Raw genomic sequence first — 15340 nt, 5'->3', positions numbered from 1 at the left:
CGCAGACCTGTGACCAGAAAAGGTTGCACAGCTGACTAGTGTATCTCTGCTTTCTTCTAACCCTGTCTACCCTGTCTTAGTCCTCTTGTAAATCAATGCAAGACTTGCAGTCATTGGATGTGTCCATAACCACCCCCTTCTCTGCCCTGAATTATCATCTGATGAGTAGAATGTCGGCAGTAGCATCTTGTGCCATTGTTACTAAATAATACTGCATATGTGCTGTACTCCCACACTTTTTATAGTTTTTACATGATAAGCAAACTGTTGACACATTGGATATGCTATTCAGCAACTTTGCATAAGCCAGTAGCTCCTGGATGCAGGTGAAGGAACAGTCTGCGATGGCTGTGGTGTCATTCAGATCTATGAATCCATAACTGTTGAACAAAATTCTAAAATTAAATGGGCATTGGATTTTGCAGACAAATAGTATGTAGGTTTGCATTTCCTGCATTTTCCAGTAAATGTGTCAAGGGAGGTTATCCTTAACTTTTATAATACACTTGTTAGGCCTTGTCTGAAATATTTTGTATGCAGTTTTGATCTACATATTACTGAAGAGACAAAACGGTGCTAGAAGAATTCTGGAATGGAAATACTGGGTTACTTCTAGTTCTTCAACATATCAGCTGTCAAGAAAGCTTGATGGATTTCAGTATTCATTATTTTTTTACTATACCAATCGAAGAGTATTTAATATTGAGATGATACAGATTTTTAGAGCAAGTCAGAAGTTAGTAAAGGGACCTGAAAGGGTAGATGATCGCTGTTAATTTAAAGACCACTCACTGGATTTTTGTTGTAAAACTAACTTAAGAGAGTTCCATTTAAGCATAGGATAGTTAACAAATATTTCAGTTAAAAGTTGTAATAAAATATGTAAGATGGTTCCTAAAGTAAAGTGCCTAAGGATTGACAAGCTACTGTATGTTTGACTAGATTGCCTCTTTATGCCAAATGTTTTTGTCTCTGCCGCCTTTGTTTTAGCAGCAGATCCGTCTTCGACCCTTTTTAACATGAACAATTGAAGAATCTGTAGCCATTTCACCTGTGGCAGTACACATCTCAAACCACTCACTTTCCTATCATGTGATATGAAACCTTTGTCTCACACAAGTGAGAGTTTTAGACTGACTGTAGTTGATTAGGTATGTTCCTAAAAACCACATCTTTTGACTCAAGAAACACATACTTTTCAAATACAACTTAGCCAAGAAAGCCAAAGGTTTTTCAGGTTTGCAGTCCAGAGAGAGCAATTTCAGTTCAATGTATTCCTACTGCAGCCGGCAGCTTAGGTTATACAGACTGCAAAAAGTTTTATATAGATAGTTTGCTATATATGCCAGCTTTATTTGCATCATGATAGGTAAATTTGGGAGTTGAAATAGCCCAGCCCCAAAATATTAAACACAAACTTGTAGAATCCTAACATCCCATTGCAAAACAATTGTCCACTTTGATGTGGAGGTAGGCTTCTTTCATAATTGCACACTAGCTCAGACATGCATATGCTTACTTTCATTCCACATTTTACAAAAATAAATTTCTGCACCTGCTACAGTGTAAAAAAAAAAAAAAAAAAGAGAGACTGACTATTTATCAGGCACTTAATTGGCATTGGATTTTAAAGTGAAGGTTTGAAGATTGTTTTTGATACATTGTATTTTACCTTTATACACTCTTGAGAGATGCATTGTGGGCTAGCCCGCTTATTTTTTAATGTGGAAAAGTTCCATGAATAATAGAACACTCGGATAAAACAAGTACAATTAATAATCAAATCTGAGTACAGTAAATATTAAATCAGGCATAAAATTGAAACTTGCACTAAAACAAATCCAATTTACTAAATATTCACACTTAAAATTGAAGAGGTCATTAATAGGATCTATAAAACTACCAATATTCATCAGTGTGTTTTCATTTATTCTAGGATAATAGAGCACTGTATCAAAGTGCCAGCCTACCAAAATTAGTATTTACTGTAGAAACCTCTGAGAAAAGCCAACTTTGAAAGTGTGTCTGATAAGTTCTAGTTCTCCAAATGAGAAGTAAAATGACATATTGACTTTATTTAGAAGAGCTATGTAAAACACAAAAACCAATGCAGCTTTTTCCTTACATTTAGAGAAGGCCATCCTACATTGTTGCAAGAAGTGTGGTGTGTAGTGTAAAAAGCTTATTTACTGTTTTTTTGTTTTGTTTTGTTTTTGTTGACAGGTCAGAATGCATTGTACGGGAGCTGGAGCTGCTTGGCAGGGTCACATCACTTGACTTGAATCCAGAGAGGACAGAGCTACTTACCTGTTCTAGGGATGATCTGTTAAAAATTATTGACTTGCGGATGAACACTGTGAAGCAAACGTTCACGTAAGAGTGGAGTTTTATGTTTTGTGTGATTATTTGTGGAGAGCTAAATTGGTTTGTTTTAGTGTTGCAGTAAATCAAGCATTAGCATATTGGGAAAACTGGGACAGTACAGTAAAATTTACTGTCCTGCATGAGAATAGAAAAGAAATCAAAACATAATATTGAAGTACTTGCATTTTGCACATTGAAATTCTGTTTGCTGTCCTGTAGTAAGATGCATTGCGATTATGCTGCATTTTATTCATTAAAATATTTTGATAAGGTGTGCTTAAGTGTTTACTGATTTAAAATATGGTCAATTCTACGAAAATCTTGTGCAAGGAATGTCACTCATACCTACATTTCACATAAGAAATTATGCAGGTATAGGGACTTCAGTGTATATTGCTGATTAATTTTGGGATTATAAATTGATATATTGATTGTAGTTTCCTTCACGTTACATTTTTTTCTGAAAAAAACATGGAAAAAGCTTTGTATTTTTTGGCTTGAAAAATAACATTTATTAAATCTGATCTTTCTACTCTAAAATGTGAAAACACTTAAAGTACAAAGTCAGAAGTGTAGAAAGTATAATAATGATACTACTACTAATAATAATAATAAAGAATAATAAACATAATGCTAATACAATTTATACTGTCAAAATGTGTTGTATGTGTGGTATGTCATGAAGCACGGTGAAAGACACAATCCAACATCACTGTTGAGACAATAGTAGCATGATTCTCTGTGGATTTTCTTTCCTGACTGATGATTTCATTTCGGCTTTTACAGTGTTCAAGGGTTCAAATGTGGCTCTGACTGGACAAGAGTGACATTTAGGTAATTATAAATTTTGGTCCTTTGTTTTTTAACAAATCTTAAAAAAAAAAAAAAAAAAGGTTTTAAAAGTAGTCCTAATGTTAATGCTGTGGAAGACCACAAAATACCCACTAAGGTGTTTATGTACCCACTGAAAATGGAAGAATTAACACTAGAATCCTTGATACCTATGAAAAAAGTTAATATTAAAGGCCACCTTAAATTCCTAGCCTCATGTGGGGAGGCAAAATGGGGGTGGGGGATAAAGGGGGGAGAGAAGGAGAGCAGGTTATAGCTAATCTATTCTTGTAATCCTTATAAATATCAATGCAACAACAGGCTAAAGTGCAGTAACGGGGAATCTTGAAACTAAGATTAAAACTGCCTCATTACCAATTAAAACTATAAAATGACATTAAAAACTCAGAATCAATGTCTCCATGATGGGAAAGTTAACTTTGTGAGCTGAAATGTGAAAGGCCTGAATCACGAATTAAAGAGAAAGAAAGTATGCTCTCACCTAACAGGCTTAAACGCTAAAATAGTATTTTTACAGGAGACCCACTTACTAACCAAGGATCAGTTCAGACTACAAAAAGAATGGACTGGCCAAATGTTCCATTCTAGCTTTATAAAGAAACCTAGAGGGGTGGGAATTCTCATACACAGAACAGTTCCATTTGTAGCATCAGATGTAGTATCGGACCCTGAAGGGAGATATGTGATGGTCATGGGCAACTTATATAACAGTAAAATGATTTTGGTAAATGTTTATGCACCCAATGTTGATGATAAGGAATTCATGCAAAATCTATTTGCATCCATTCCCAAGGTGAACACTCATAAAATTATAATGGCTGGGGACTTTAATTGTGTTCTAAATCCACTCTTAGATAGGACTTCTGTGACAGGGGGGACGACATCTAATACTGCAAAGACAATTACACAGTTTTTAAATGATCACAACTTATCAGACCCCTGGAGGTTTCTTAACCCAAACTCAAGAACATATTTGTTCTACTCACCAGTGCATTATAACTACTCAAGAATTGATTATTTTTTTATAGATAATAATTTCCTGCCTACAATTAAATCATGCAAATATGACACAATTGTTATCTCTGACCATGCCCCTCTAGTCTTGGAGCTAAAATCATTAAGCCCCTCACACTCACCTCGTAGATGGCGTCTTAACCCTCTTTTATTGGCAGACGAGAACTGCACAGAATTTCTATCCAAACAAATCAGCTACTTCCTAGAGACAAACACGTCCACAGAGGTTTCTGCAGGAACACTCTGGGAAACTCTAAAGGCCTTCTTAAGAGGACAGATTATTTCATATCTTTCCCACAGAAATAAATTAGAAACCAAGAAAGTGTCAGAGGTAAGAAGTGAAATTAGTAGAATAGATGAAGTCTAGACATCATTACTATGAACACGGAGAAAAAGCTAATAAGCTTTTAGCTCAACAAATTCACAAACAAGAAGTTCGCAATGCAATACCAGTAATCACCAACAAGAATGGAGAAGAAATTCTTGACCATAAAAATATAATGCACACATTTAGAGATTATTATAAGTCTTTATATTCTATTGAGCCCAAAGAAGACAACACACAATCTAATGCATTTCTGGATACATCACAGATACCACAAATAGATGCTTTAAGTGCTGAGGAACTGGATAAACCTCTAACGCTAACAGAATTACTAGACGCTATAAAGTCACTACAAAGCGGGAAATTAGCAGGCCCTGATGGCTACCCCGTAGAATTTTATAAGAAATTCTCCACTCAGCTAGCTCCCCCCATTGGCAAAATTTACAGAAGCTACAGACAACCAAATACTACCTCAGACATTTCGACAAGCATTAATCACTGTCTTTCCTAAACAAAATAAGGACTTGTTACAATGTGCATCATACAGACCAATTTCACTCCTGAATAATGATGTTAAGATACTCTCAAAAATCCTAGCTAGAAGGATGGAGAAAGTGCTGCCCTCGATAATATCACAGGATCAAACTGGATTTATCAAAGGCTGACACCTATCTTCCAATCTCCGACGCTTGTTTGATTTTGCTGGTGAATATATAACATTAAACACCCCAGAGCTATTACTATCATTAGACGCAGAAAAAGCATTTGATATGATTGAATGGAACTACCTTTTCACCGCATTGGAGAAATTTGGGTTTGGCCCGAATATTTGTGCATGGATCAAACTACTGTATACCAATCCAGAAGCTTCAGTTTGTATTAATAACATTTGCTCAGAGTACTTTAAACTAGAACGTGGTACCAGACAAGGATGTCCCTTGTCGCCACTGTTGTTTGCAATCGCTATTGAACCACTGGCGGTTCACTGCTGAAATTCTTATCAGATAAAGGGGATTGTCCGAGAAAGACTGGAACAGAAAATTTCTCTATATGCAGATGATATGGTCTTGTATATATCAGACCCAGAAAACACAATTTCAAAAGATGAATTCACAAGCATATAATATTAGATTAGACACCCTACCTTTTACCATAGCAGATCAGTTTAAATACCTAGGGGTAAATATCACAAGTAAACATAAAGCTCTTTATCAACAAAATTTTGCCGTCTGTATGGAAAAAATTAAGCAAGACTTGCATAGATGGTCAACTCTTCATCTCACTCTAGCCGGAAGAATTAACATTGTTAAGATGAATATCCTTCCTAAGCTTTTTATTTCAAAACATTCCAATATATGTCAATAAATCGTTTTTTAAACAGATTCAACAATAACCACATTCATTTGGAACTCAAAACACCCACGTATCCGAAGAGCGACCCTACAAAGACCTCAGGCAGAAGGTGGCATGGCTTTACCTAATTTTCAGTTTTATTACTGGGCAGCAAACATACAAGCCATAAAAACCTGGACACAAATAAATGAACATACACAGGCTTGGTCCGCAATAGAATTAAAATCCTGTAGTACTTCTTTGTACTCCTTGCTCTGCTCTCCAATAAATGCAAGTTATCGCAAATATACTAATAACCCAATTGTGCTTTACTCACTCAGAATATGGAACCAACTTAAAAGATTTTCCATCTTAAAATGCTTTCTATCAGTGGCACCTCTGCAAGAGAACCACCTCTTTCATCCTTCGCAAGTATATCCAGTTTTTAATACCTGGAAAAGTTTTGGGATTAAAATGCTCAGAGATCTTTATATAGACAACATATTTACATCTTTTGAACAATTACGTTCAAAATTCAACCTCCCAGCTACACATTTCTTTCACTATCTTCAAACTAGAAATTTTGTTAGACAGAAATTGCCCGATTTCCCCCACCTCGCACCCTCAACAATGCTGAAAAAAATACTGCTCAATTTCGAGGAATTAAACACTATTTCCGCATTATATAAAATCTTATTAGAGTCCCTACCTTTCAAAGATCCAAGAGGACAGTGGGGAGAAGATCTCTTAATCAATATATCAGAAAAGGAGTGGAAGGTAGCAAAGCAGAGAATTCACTCGAGTTCTGTATGCGCAAAGCATAGAATTATTCAACTAAAAATTATATATCGAGCTCCTCTGTCTCGCTTAAAACTGTCCAAAATGTTTCCAGGGCAGGATCCAACCTGCGAACGCTACAACCAAGCTCCTGCCTCACTGGGTCACATGTTCTGGGCCTGCACCAAACTAACATCATTTTGGACAAAAAATTTTAAGTGCCTTTCAGACAGCCTTGGGGTCACAATCCCTCCTAACCCATTAACAGCTGTGTTCGGTGTTCTTCCAGATGGACTTGAATTGGAGAAGGACAAGCAAACGGTGATTGCATTCACTACACTTTTGGCACACAGACTTATTTTGTTAAATTGGAAGAATCCTAATTCTCCTCTGATAAGTCAGTGGGAAACCGACGTTTTATATTATTTGAAATTGGAAATAATCAAATTCTCAGTTAGAGGATCTATACAAAATTTTTTCAAAACCTGGCAGGATTTAATCAATATTATTTTAGAATAAGAGAAATAACTATTACTGCATTTAATTCCCTTCTCCATCTCATATTTACATATATATTTACTTCTCCCTTTCTTTTGTTTAATGTTGCTTTATTAAAAAGCCCTAAGCAATTTTCTTTTAGCTGAGCTCTCCTTCTCAGGGGTGGGGTTTGATTTGTCTTCAATTTCGTTGGGTTATAAATTGATCTATTTGTATGGAATGATTACAATGAAAATTACTAAAATAATTTTTAGTAATTTAGTAATAAAAAAAAAAGGACAATGAACCTCGGTGGGGGGATGAGTGAGCAAGCTGCCTACTGCCAATGCCGATCAACACGTTTGGAAGACACATGCTGATGCGGAGGTGCAAAGGAATTTAAGGTGGCCCAGAATTACAACTTTTTTCGTAGGCTTCAGGGATTCTAGTGTTAAACCAAATGCAGGGCAAGTAACGCTTTTCCTTTTTTTTTTTTTAATGCTGCATGTAATGAGAGAACTTTTATGGAAATACTATCTAAAATGTATCATGTTGTCAATACAAGGGACATTCAAAATGTTTCTGCACTTTTTTTTTTTTAACTCTATTAAGAATTTCAAAAACAAATTACATCACTTTTCTACATAGTCAACTTCGTTTGCGATGCAATTTTCCTCATGTTGTACCAACTTTTTAATGGCATCAGAAAAAAATGGTTTTGGTTGAGCATGTAGCCACTGATGCACCACTGCTTTCACATCATCGTTGCTGTAGCTGGACGTCCAGAGTGCTCTGCATCCATCACATTAGTATGGCCATTTTCTAACATTTCAATCCACTCATAGATAGAGAGAACTTTATCCCCATACTGAGCACACATGCAGAGATGAATTTGTGATCCCGGCACACCTTTTGCCCATAAAAGGCTTATGACCGAATGCTGTTCCTCTTTGGTGCAAAGTTTTGCATCTATCTTTACCACAGGGTGACAACTCTTATACTAAACTGCAAGGGCAGCGAGCTTGCCAGACAGAACTAGTCACGTGACACTATCAGACACAACCAATTACTACTCCCACCACCTTCACTGTTTCCAATGAAAATGTCAAAATACTGAAACTTTTTGAACGTCCCTCATATATCCTGCACACTAACATTCTTTAAAAAGAAGAAAATTGAACATGATTTTTCATTTCGAGTGCTAATTATGTGTCTCTCTTCATTGGCTTTCATGTTCTTCCTCCAGCCCTGATGGTGGTTATGTAGCAGCAGGCTCTGCTGATGGGACGTTGTATGTATGGAATGTTCTGACAGGAAAAGTGGAGAAGGTATTAGGAAAACACCACAGGTAATGCATTAGAAATATACAGATAAGCAGATAAAATATTGGATTGAAATACCTTCTTGTGTTTTTTTTTTTTTTCTATTTGACTTTGATTTTGCTTTGTCAGAGTCTGGTATTTTAAAAATGCGTCCAAAATATTATTATTCTCATCAATTTGCATTATGTAGATGTGGCTGTCCAAGTTATTAAGTACACAATTCAGTAAGGTCCCTCAGTCTTTTTTCCTGACATTTTTCTGTAGAAGGGTGTTCCTGACCATTGGATGTACAGTATATCAAAGTAACTGAACCGCATTTCTTTTAAGAAACGGAACAGTACTATTTATTGATTAAAATGAGCATTATACATATATGATAACTGCTTATATGTCAACATTAAAGAGGGAAATCAAGATTGATGTGTCAAGTCTTTAACAAAGAGGAGGCTGGCTCACCTGTTAATTTAGATGTCTTTGCCGGTTTTCTTAATTTACAACATGTTTGGTTTTAGTTTCTCTTTTGGAATTTGTGTGATTTCAATATGCTCCCCTCTTGCTGAAATGCACAACTCTGGGTGAAAGTTAGCTAAACTACTATGAGGCAACTCAGGGCTGCTTGTCTCCCACTAAATTAAAAATGTATAAAAGCTAGAAGTTTACCTGACACTGTTGTTCATGAAAAAGCAGGTCCAGTTTACTAACTGCTTAATGTTAATTTACTTTGGCACAGATGTACACCTGTCCCTCACAGTAAAACTGTTTGTTACTGTCCTGATTGTACACTTGCTGGCCTAATTTTTTGGCTAGAAATAACCGCAGCTACACCAGAGTAGATAACACCCTTTTCCAGCTTGCTTCAAGTACTTTAACAGATATGTATATGTAAGTGCATGTGTGGTATCTAAACAGAAATAAATGAATACAATAAGTACACAGATACAAATGGAATACATATATGAACATAATGTCAAACTGGAACATTATTACATAGTATTCAGGAAGAGCAATGCTAAACATCAATTCCTCAACTTTTCGTGTTGTTTAATCAAACCAGTAGGTGGCACTATTAACCAGAATAAAGTACAGCATAATGCCCAGGCATTCGTTTACCAAAAAAAAAAAAAAAAAAACTTTCAATACTGCAAAAATCGACATTTTAACGTCTTGGATCGAAGTAAAGTACAGTGCATCTCTCCTTAAAGGTCAACAGTGCACAAATTTAACAATATGTTCATTCATAAACAGCAAACATAGCCATAATAGCGCTTTTGTATATTTGCACTGAAAATTACTATGTTATAGTATTAGCTAAGATATTAAGCTACATTGAATACTGCAAAAAAGGAAACCACTTTGTCAGTAACACACAACACAGTTACAAAAGGTAGCAGCAAACTATAACTTGAAAAACGCAAACAAGCAGGCAGAGACTGTGAGTATGTTACAATTCAGGAACAAAACACCATGCATGCGCAATAGTCTTGTGGGGCGTGTCTTGCCTAGGTTAAGCATCAAGCAGGGAATTTTGTACATTTACCTTTTAAGGGTGATGTCCAGTGCTGTATGTTTTTGCATGTCATTCATTGTTCCAGGTTTGATTGAAAATTAATTGAATTGGAGTTCACACTAGTTAAACCAGTTTTGGAGCAACAAACTTTTTTGCATCTCTATTAGTCTTCCTCCACCCCAGAGAAGACCTTGTGTGCCACTAAAAGCCTAACAAATAGTACAATAGCCAGTTTTTTCAATGTTAAAAATTGAAATTTTGCATGTCCTTTAATTTTTATTTTATATACTTCAGTAGCAAAACCATCCCAATCTCATACTTAATATTGTATTTGAATGAAATATGAAAGCCAGAGGTGTGAATACACCCATTTTTATTGATTTTTGTTGTTCATATCATTTGAGTAGGGGATAGGATATTGTGTTTTAATCAAAGTCAGAATTTTGTTGCATTCTAAAACCAGTAGGAACAGTATATAACTGAGTATGCAGAGTGTCTACTTTTTTTAGGATATCTTTCATACGTAATCATTGAAAAGCATTACATTTATAAAAATGTTTTTTAAATTTATTTTTAAGGAGTTTTTCATGTTTAACTTGCATTACAGTTTAAACTATTATACTGTGTTATTGAATGTACCATTACAGTTGAGATAGGAAATTGCTGCATTGCAATGCCTGATAAAGACTTTGACATATTCCGTTATGTTAGTCCTTGATGACGGTGAATAAGATCTTCTATCTATAAAGAAAAACAGATGTTCAACAAAAGTGAACATGCTAAACATATCTCAAATTTTCAGCATTTCAACCGGATGGTGGTGATTGCTGCATAGTGTTCTGAAGTGCTGAAGCACAATGTTAACAATACATTACCATGCTGGAAAAAAAGCATGTTGCTGTTGTGGGCACTGTAGCAATCTGCCATAGTAGCATAGTCAGGAATTTTTTAAAAAGTTTTCCCAACTTTTTGTTGTCATTACCCACATTTTCCTTTGAAAGTGTCTTCGTGACTTACCTTTCCCCTTGGTGATATTAGCTCAATCATCATTCCCCACTTGTTGTTTACAGTGCGATCATTATAGGGGGGATGGGAATCAAGCACAATCCCACTACTATTAAAACAATACCAACTCACAAACCAATTGCAGCAGCTCTTGACCCAGTACTGTGTCAGAATTCACTGATTGAGAAACACTGATTTAGAGGTTGTGTACAGTTTCAGCATCTGATCAATTATATTAATCCAGATTACCACAGTCCATTTTGAGGGATTGTCAGCAACTGTAAAGAAAAAAGAAATTGCCTGATAGATGAATGGGCTGAAAAACAGCTTTCCTCTGATGATTATGCTTCATTTTTGTGCTCTGGTATTTTTGGGTGTTACTTCCCACGTCATTTTGTTAATATGAATTTTCTATCAATGTTTTGCGAGGAATGCACTTTTTTTTTTTGTAAATTTTACCTTTTGAACATTCAAACTAGCTTATGCTGCAAATATAGAAAGAGCACTTTATTTATTTATTTTTTTTAAATAAATAAAGCTCCTTTCCTGTCTGTTAAATAAAATGAGAATGTGGCATAAGCCCAAACTCTGAACTGCATTTTTGATTGGGCTCACAGCTGTGAGGTAAACCTCACCTATGTAGCTATTGTGGACTACCAGATGAAATCGGTGGTATCCCAAACACACAGCTTACCATGTAATTCACCTTATCCCTTCGTACCCACACCCTTGGACTTCTTTTTCGTTTTGTATACATAATACATTAATAAAACTTTCTGTAAAAAAAGAAAATATTCTTGCATTAACTTCTGTGGTATTAAACCAAGTGTCTCTATTTATAGACTACAGGTTATAAATCAATCAAATGAGGTTGACTGTTGATTATGAAATGTGATCAAATTTTGTATTCCTACAAAATTTGCATTTCCTTACAATTAATAGATAACAGATCAGTAATACCATACAGTAGCACATTTTATTAGACTCGATAATGTTTGGTGGATGTACTAATTAAAGTGGCACTCTATTTTACTGTATGTACAACTGTTTTTAGCCACTAGTAGACAAAATTAACACCAAAACGTTTTAAACAAAACGTTTTAAAATGTTTTATGTTTTTGAGCCCTTTCATCAGAAACATACTTTCTGCATTTTAAGTGTAGCTGTGTTTACAGTTTAGATCAGAAATGGTTAACAGATTGAAGGTGAATTTCTTCTCTTGAACCTGTCAAAATCAGATGTACACCCCTTTACCACATGGTCAACTTAAGCTAACTTCTTTTCTTTCTCCATTTCAGCTCATGTGTCAATGCTGTAGCCTGGTCTCCATCAGGGACGTATGTAGTCAGTGTGGAAAAGGGTAATAAAGCAGTACTGTGGTCAGATCTTTAACTGTGGCCAAGTCACTTCCAAAAGCTGTTTGAAATTGAGCAACATTGTATACAGCAACCAGGTGGACAAAGGATAAAACATGAAGTTGCTCCCCTGCATGCACTTTGATAGCCTTAAAGATATGGGGACTGCCTGCTTTACTCCCCAGAAAATTTCCTTGAAGGATCTCCTCTCCCAGCAAGCTGCTGACTATGGAAATCTTTCCAATGTTTATATATAAATATATATAATTTTTTTTTTTTTAATTTTCAGAAAATAATATAATTTGAGAATGAGTGGTGTAATGTTTTGAATGAGTACTGCGTTGACAATAGCTGTGTGTGCGTAAAAAATCTGAGAGGCAGGAACTCTGTGTTTAGCAAAATGTCTAGGTGGTCTTGAATGAGAGGAAATTATGTTAAATGGTTAGCTATAAAGTGCAATAAAGAGAGGTCATCTTCATATAACTTGAATAATTTCAGACTTATCACTACAATAATGACCCCTCCTGTCTTTATCAAGCATTCAGTAAGTTTTTATCATGTCTAGTCCCACTCTGAGAAATTAATTATTCAGTTCTTCATTTAAAAGGTTATGTTTCTTGATCAGTGTCATTTACAGCTTTGGGAGAAATTTTGACCATGACTGGTCAAAGTGTATGTTTTAATTCATCTGTTAAATTCATAAAACTACCCCCAAGGGTCCACTGTGGTTGCTGACTGTTATCACTCCATTGAATTTATTAAATAGAGAGCAATGCAAGGCATTAACCTATTGGGTTAGACATGATGTTCCTGCTCTATCAGATTTTAACCAGTGTTTATTTTTACCCCTGAGAGGAAGTGAAATACATGGACTACTCAACTTTGCCTGTTAAGGTATATGGTGTTATTTATTTTTTATTCAGGCAGGGTTTTAAAATTTTTCTTTTTTAATGTTGGATACATTAAGATTAAAGATCTTCCAAAGTAACTGTTCCACTGCTTGTTACCTTGTTGTGTGCATGTCATTGTTAGGTACTCTGTGGTTAGCAGTTAGTAAGCTCAATCATAACTGGTAAATGAAGTAAAGGGGGTAGGGATCAGTGAGTTGACTCCTGTCCATTAGAAATATAGCTGTTTGAAAAGAATAAAGTTCAAAATATTGGTAATTTTAAGTTTGCCAACAGATTGATTGGATCAAGCAGTTTAGTACTGAATAAAGACAATTAAGGGACTGGCATCTAATAAATCCATTGATTTGGATGCACACAAGCAGCCACAGTAGGTCCTTGGACAAGCTTTAAGAATCACTATCCTAAGTAAACATAAACGGACATAGCCTTTTCATTATAGAAATTAACTCCACTTACACGTTTTAATAAATTGTCCGTCTTTTACAGACTCAAAATAATGAAAGGAAATATAATATTGCATTAATTGAAGGTTACACTCACTTTCTAACAAGCCCATTAGTTCACATTTATGGACTGAGTAATTAGAAAAATGATATTTTCATAGTTAAACCATTAGAAAAATTGAAATTGGACTATTTCTATCCAAAGCTTAGAAGAGCACTTGTGTGATGATTTGAAAATAACTAATTGTTTTTTTACAAAACTAGATAACAGTATAAATATGATCAAGAAACAGAAGTTTAATGAGTTGAATTGCAAAAATTTGAAACTCTTAGATGAATCTACCTGAAAATTTTCACAATGCAATGCGATTTACCTAGCAATCATTTTCAAGGCAGAGCTGCCAAATGGAAATTCCTTCTTTGACCTCATTGTAAACCTTTATAAGCTGAAAGCTTGAGTGGTTTGGACTTTGGAACCATAAATTGCAATATTGTATCAGAACTGAAAAATGTATGTTTAACAAAAAAGACAAGCGTTTCAAGAAAAAGTCCAGTATTTTCTAGCTAGGACAATCCTGTAATATGCAGGAAGTAATTCCAAAAGCAAGAACAGAATTGCTTTTTTTTCAAAAGAGAATGTATGAAAGCTGCTACTTCTGTCAAATGTGTTACAAAGTCCTAATGAACCAGATGCCTACTTTTTTCCACAGGAGATATATTTAGGTTTTTTTTTTCTTTTGTTTTTAAATAATTATTTTGAGTCTGTAAAAATGTCATTGAAATTTGCAGATTTCATGTTAAAATTGTCTTTATCAGTGGTTGATTGTACTCAACAGTAGGCTGAATCTCCCCTTATGTCCAGTGCTGCTGGGATAGAGAGTGGCCTTTGCACCCTGGAACTGGGACAGACCAGTTTTAAAAATGAATGGATGTTAGAATTATACTGTATAGAGGTAGAGTTAGCAGCTTTTCTAATGGAGAATCATTAAAGTCAATGCTTTGACTGTGAATGTATAAACCTTTATACACAAGTGTATAATCACAGAAAAGGTTTGTGTGACCATAACTGAATCCTTCACATACAGTTTCAATTCATGTGTAACTGTTTCAAACTTATCACAACCCTGCTGTAGTTCACCCATGGAAATCTATAATTTGCTGATCAGTTAAATGGATTAAACAACGTTTAGCTACTTTTGTTAGAAAATCAAGTCTTGTGATTTGTATTTGTTTGGGGGGGGGGGGGTGTCTGTCACAATCTTAAATGATGGCGTTTCCACAAATAAAAAATCTCAAAATACACCAGTATTTTTAAGTTTTGTATACTAAGTGCAAATTAAAACACAACTTAAATATACTTCTTAGTGCTTTATACAGCCTTGTTAAGAGTGCAAGATTGGAAGGTTGCATGTTCTCCATTAAGCAGTCTGTTGCTTACATATTACATAAAGAAACGTGGTGGGAGTTGGTACTGATGTTGCATTGTGGATTAAACTAGGTTTAGCTGTCTTGCCTCTCTGTCACTGTGTAACAAAAAAGTATAATATGTACATATGTGTATATTTTAACGTTTTTTTATATAAAAATTGATGTAATAAATAAAATATTTCAAAAAAGTACTCTTTTTCCCATGGTGTTAGCATTTGTTTTCAGTGT

General features: G+C 35.1%; 1 protein-coding gene across 3 annotated transcripts in view; it reads left to right on the top strand.

Moving 5' to 3' along the window:
* The window catches only part of atg16l1 (ATG16 autophagy related 16-like 1 (S. cerevisiae)), a 73253-nt gene extending 58331 nt beyond the window's left edge, over positions 1–14922 (top strand). For all 3 annotated transcript variants that reach the window (XM_051923581.1, XM_028794801.2, XM_028794800.2), the window contains 4 exons: positions 2224–2373; positions 3151–3198; positions 8388–8489; positions 12274–14922. In XM_051923581.1, coding sequence (XP_051779541.1) covers positions 2224–2373; positions 3151–3198; positions 8388–8489; positions 12274–12367 — 394 coding nt within the window. In that variant the 3' untranslated portion in view covers positions 12368–14922. The remainder of the gene's footprint in view (positions 1–2223; positions 2374–3150; positions 3199–8387; positions 8490–12273) is intronic.
* Positions 14923–15340: the final 418 nt, after the last annotated feature.

The sequence above is a fragment of the Erpetoichthys calabaricus genome, chromosome 2 (genome assembly GCF_900747795.2).
Source record: "Erpetoichthys calabaricus chromosome 2, fErpCal1.3, whole genome shotgun sequence".
Lineage (NCBI taxonomy): Eukaryota > Metazoa > Chordata > Cladistia > Polypteriformes > Polypteridae > Erpetoichthys > Erpetoichthys calabaricus.
The sequence above is the reverse complement of the archived record's forward strand: the minus strand, read 5'-3'. Positions and strand labels throughout refer to the sequence as shown.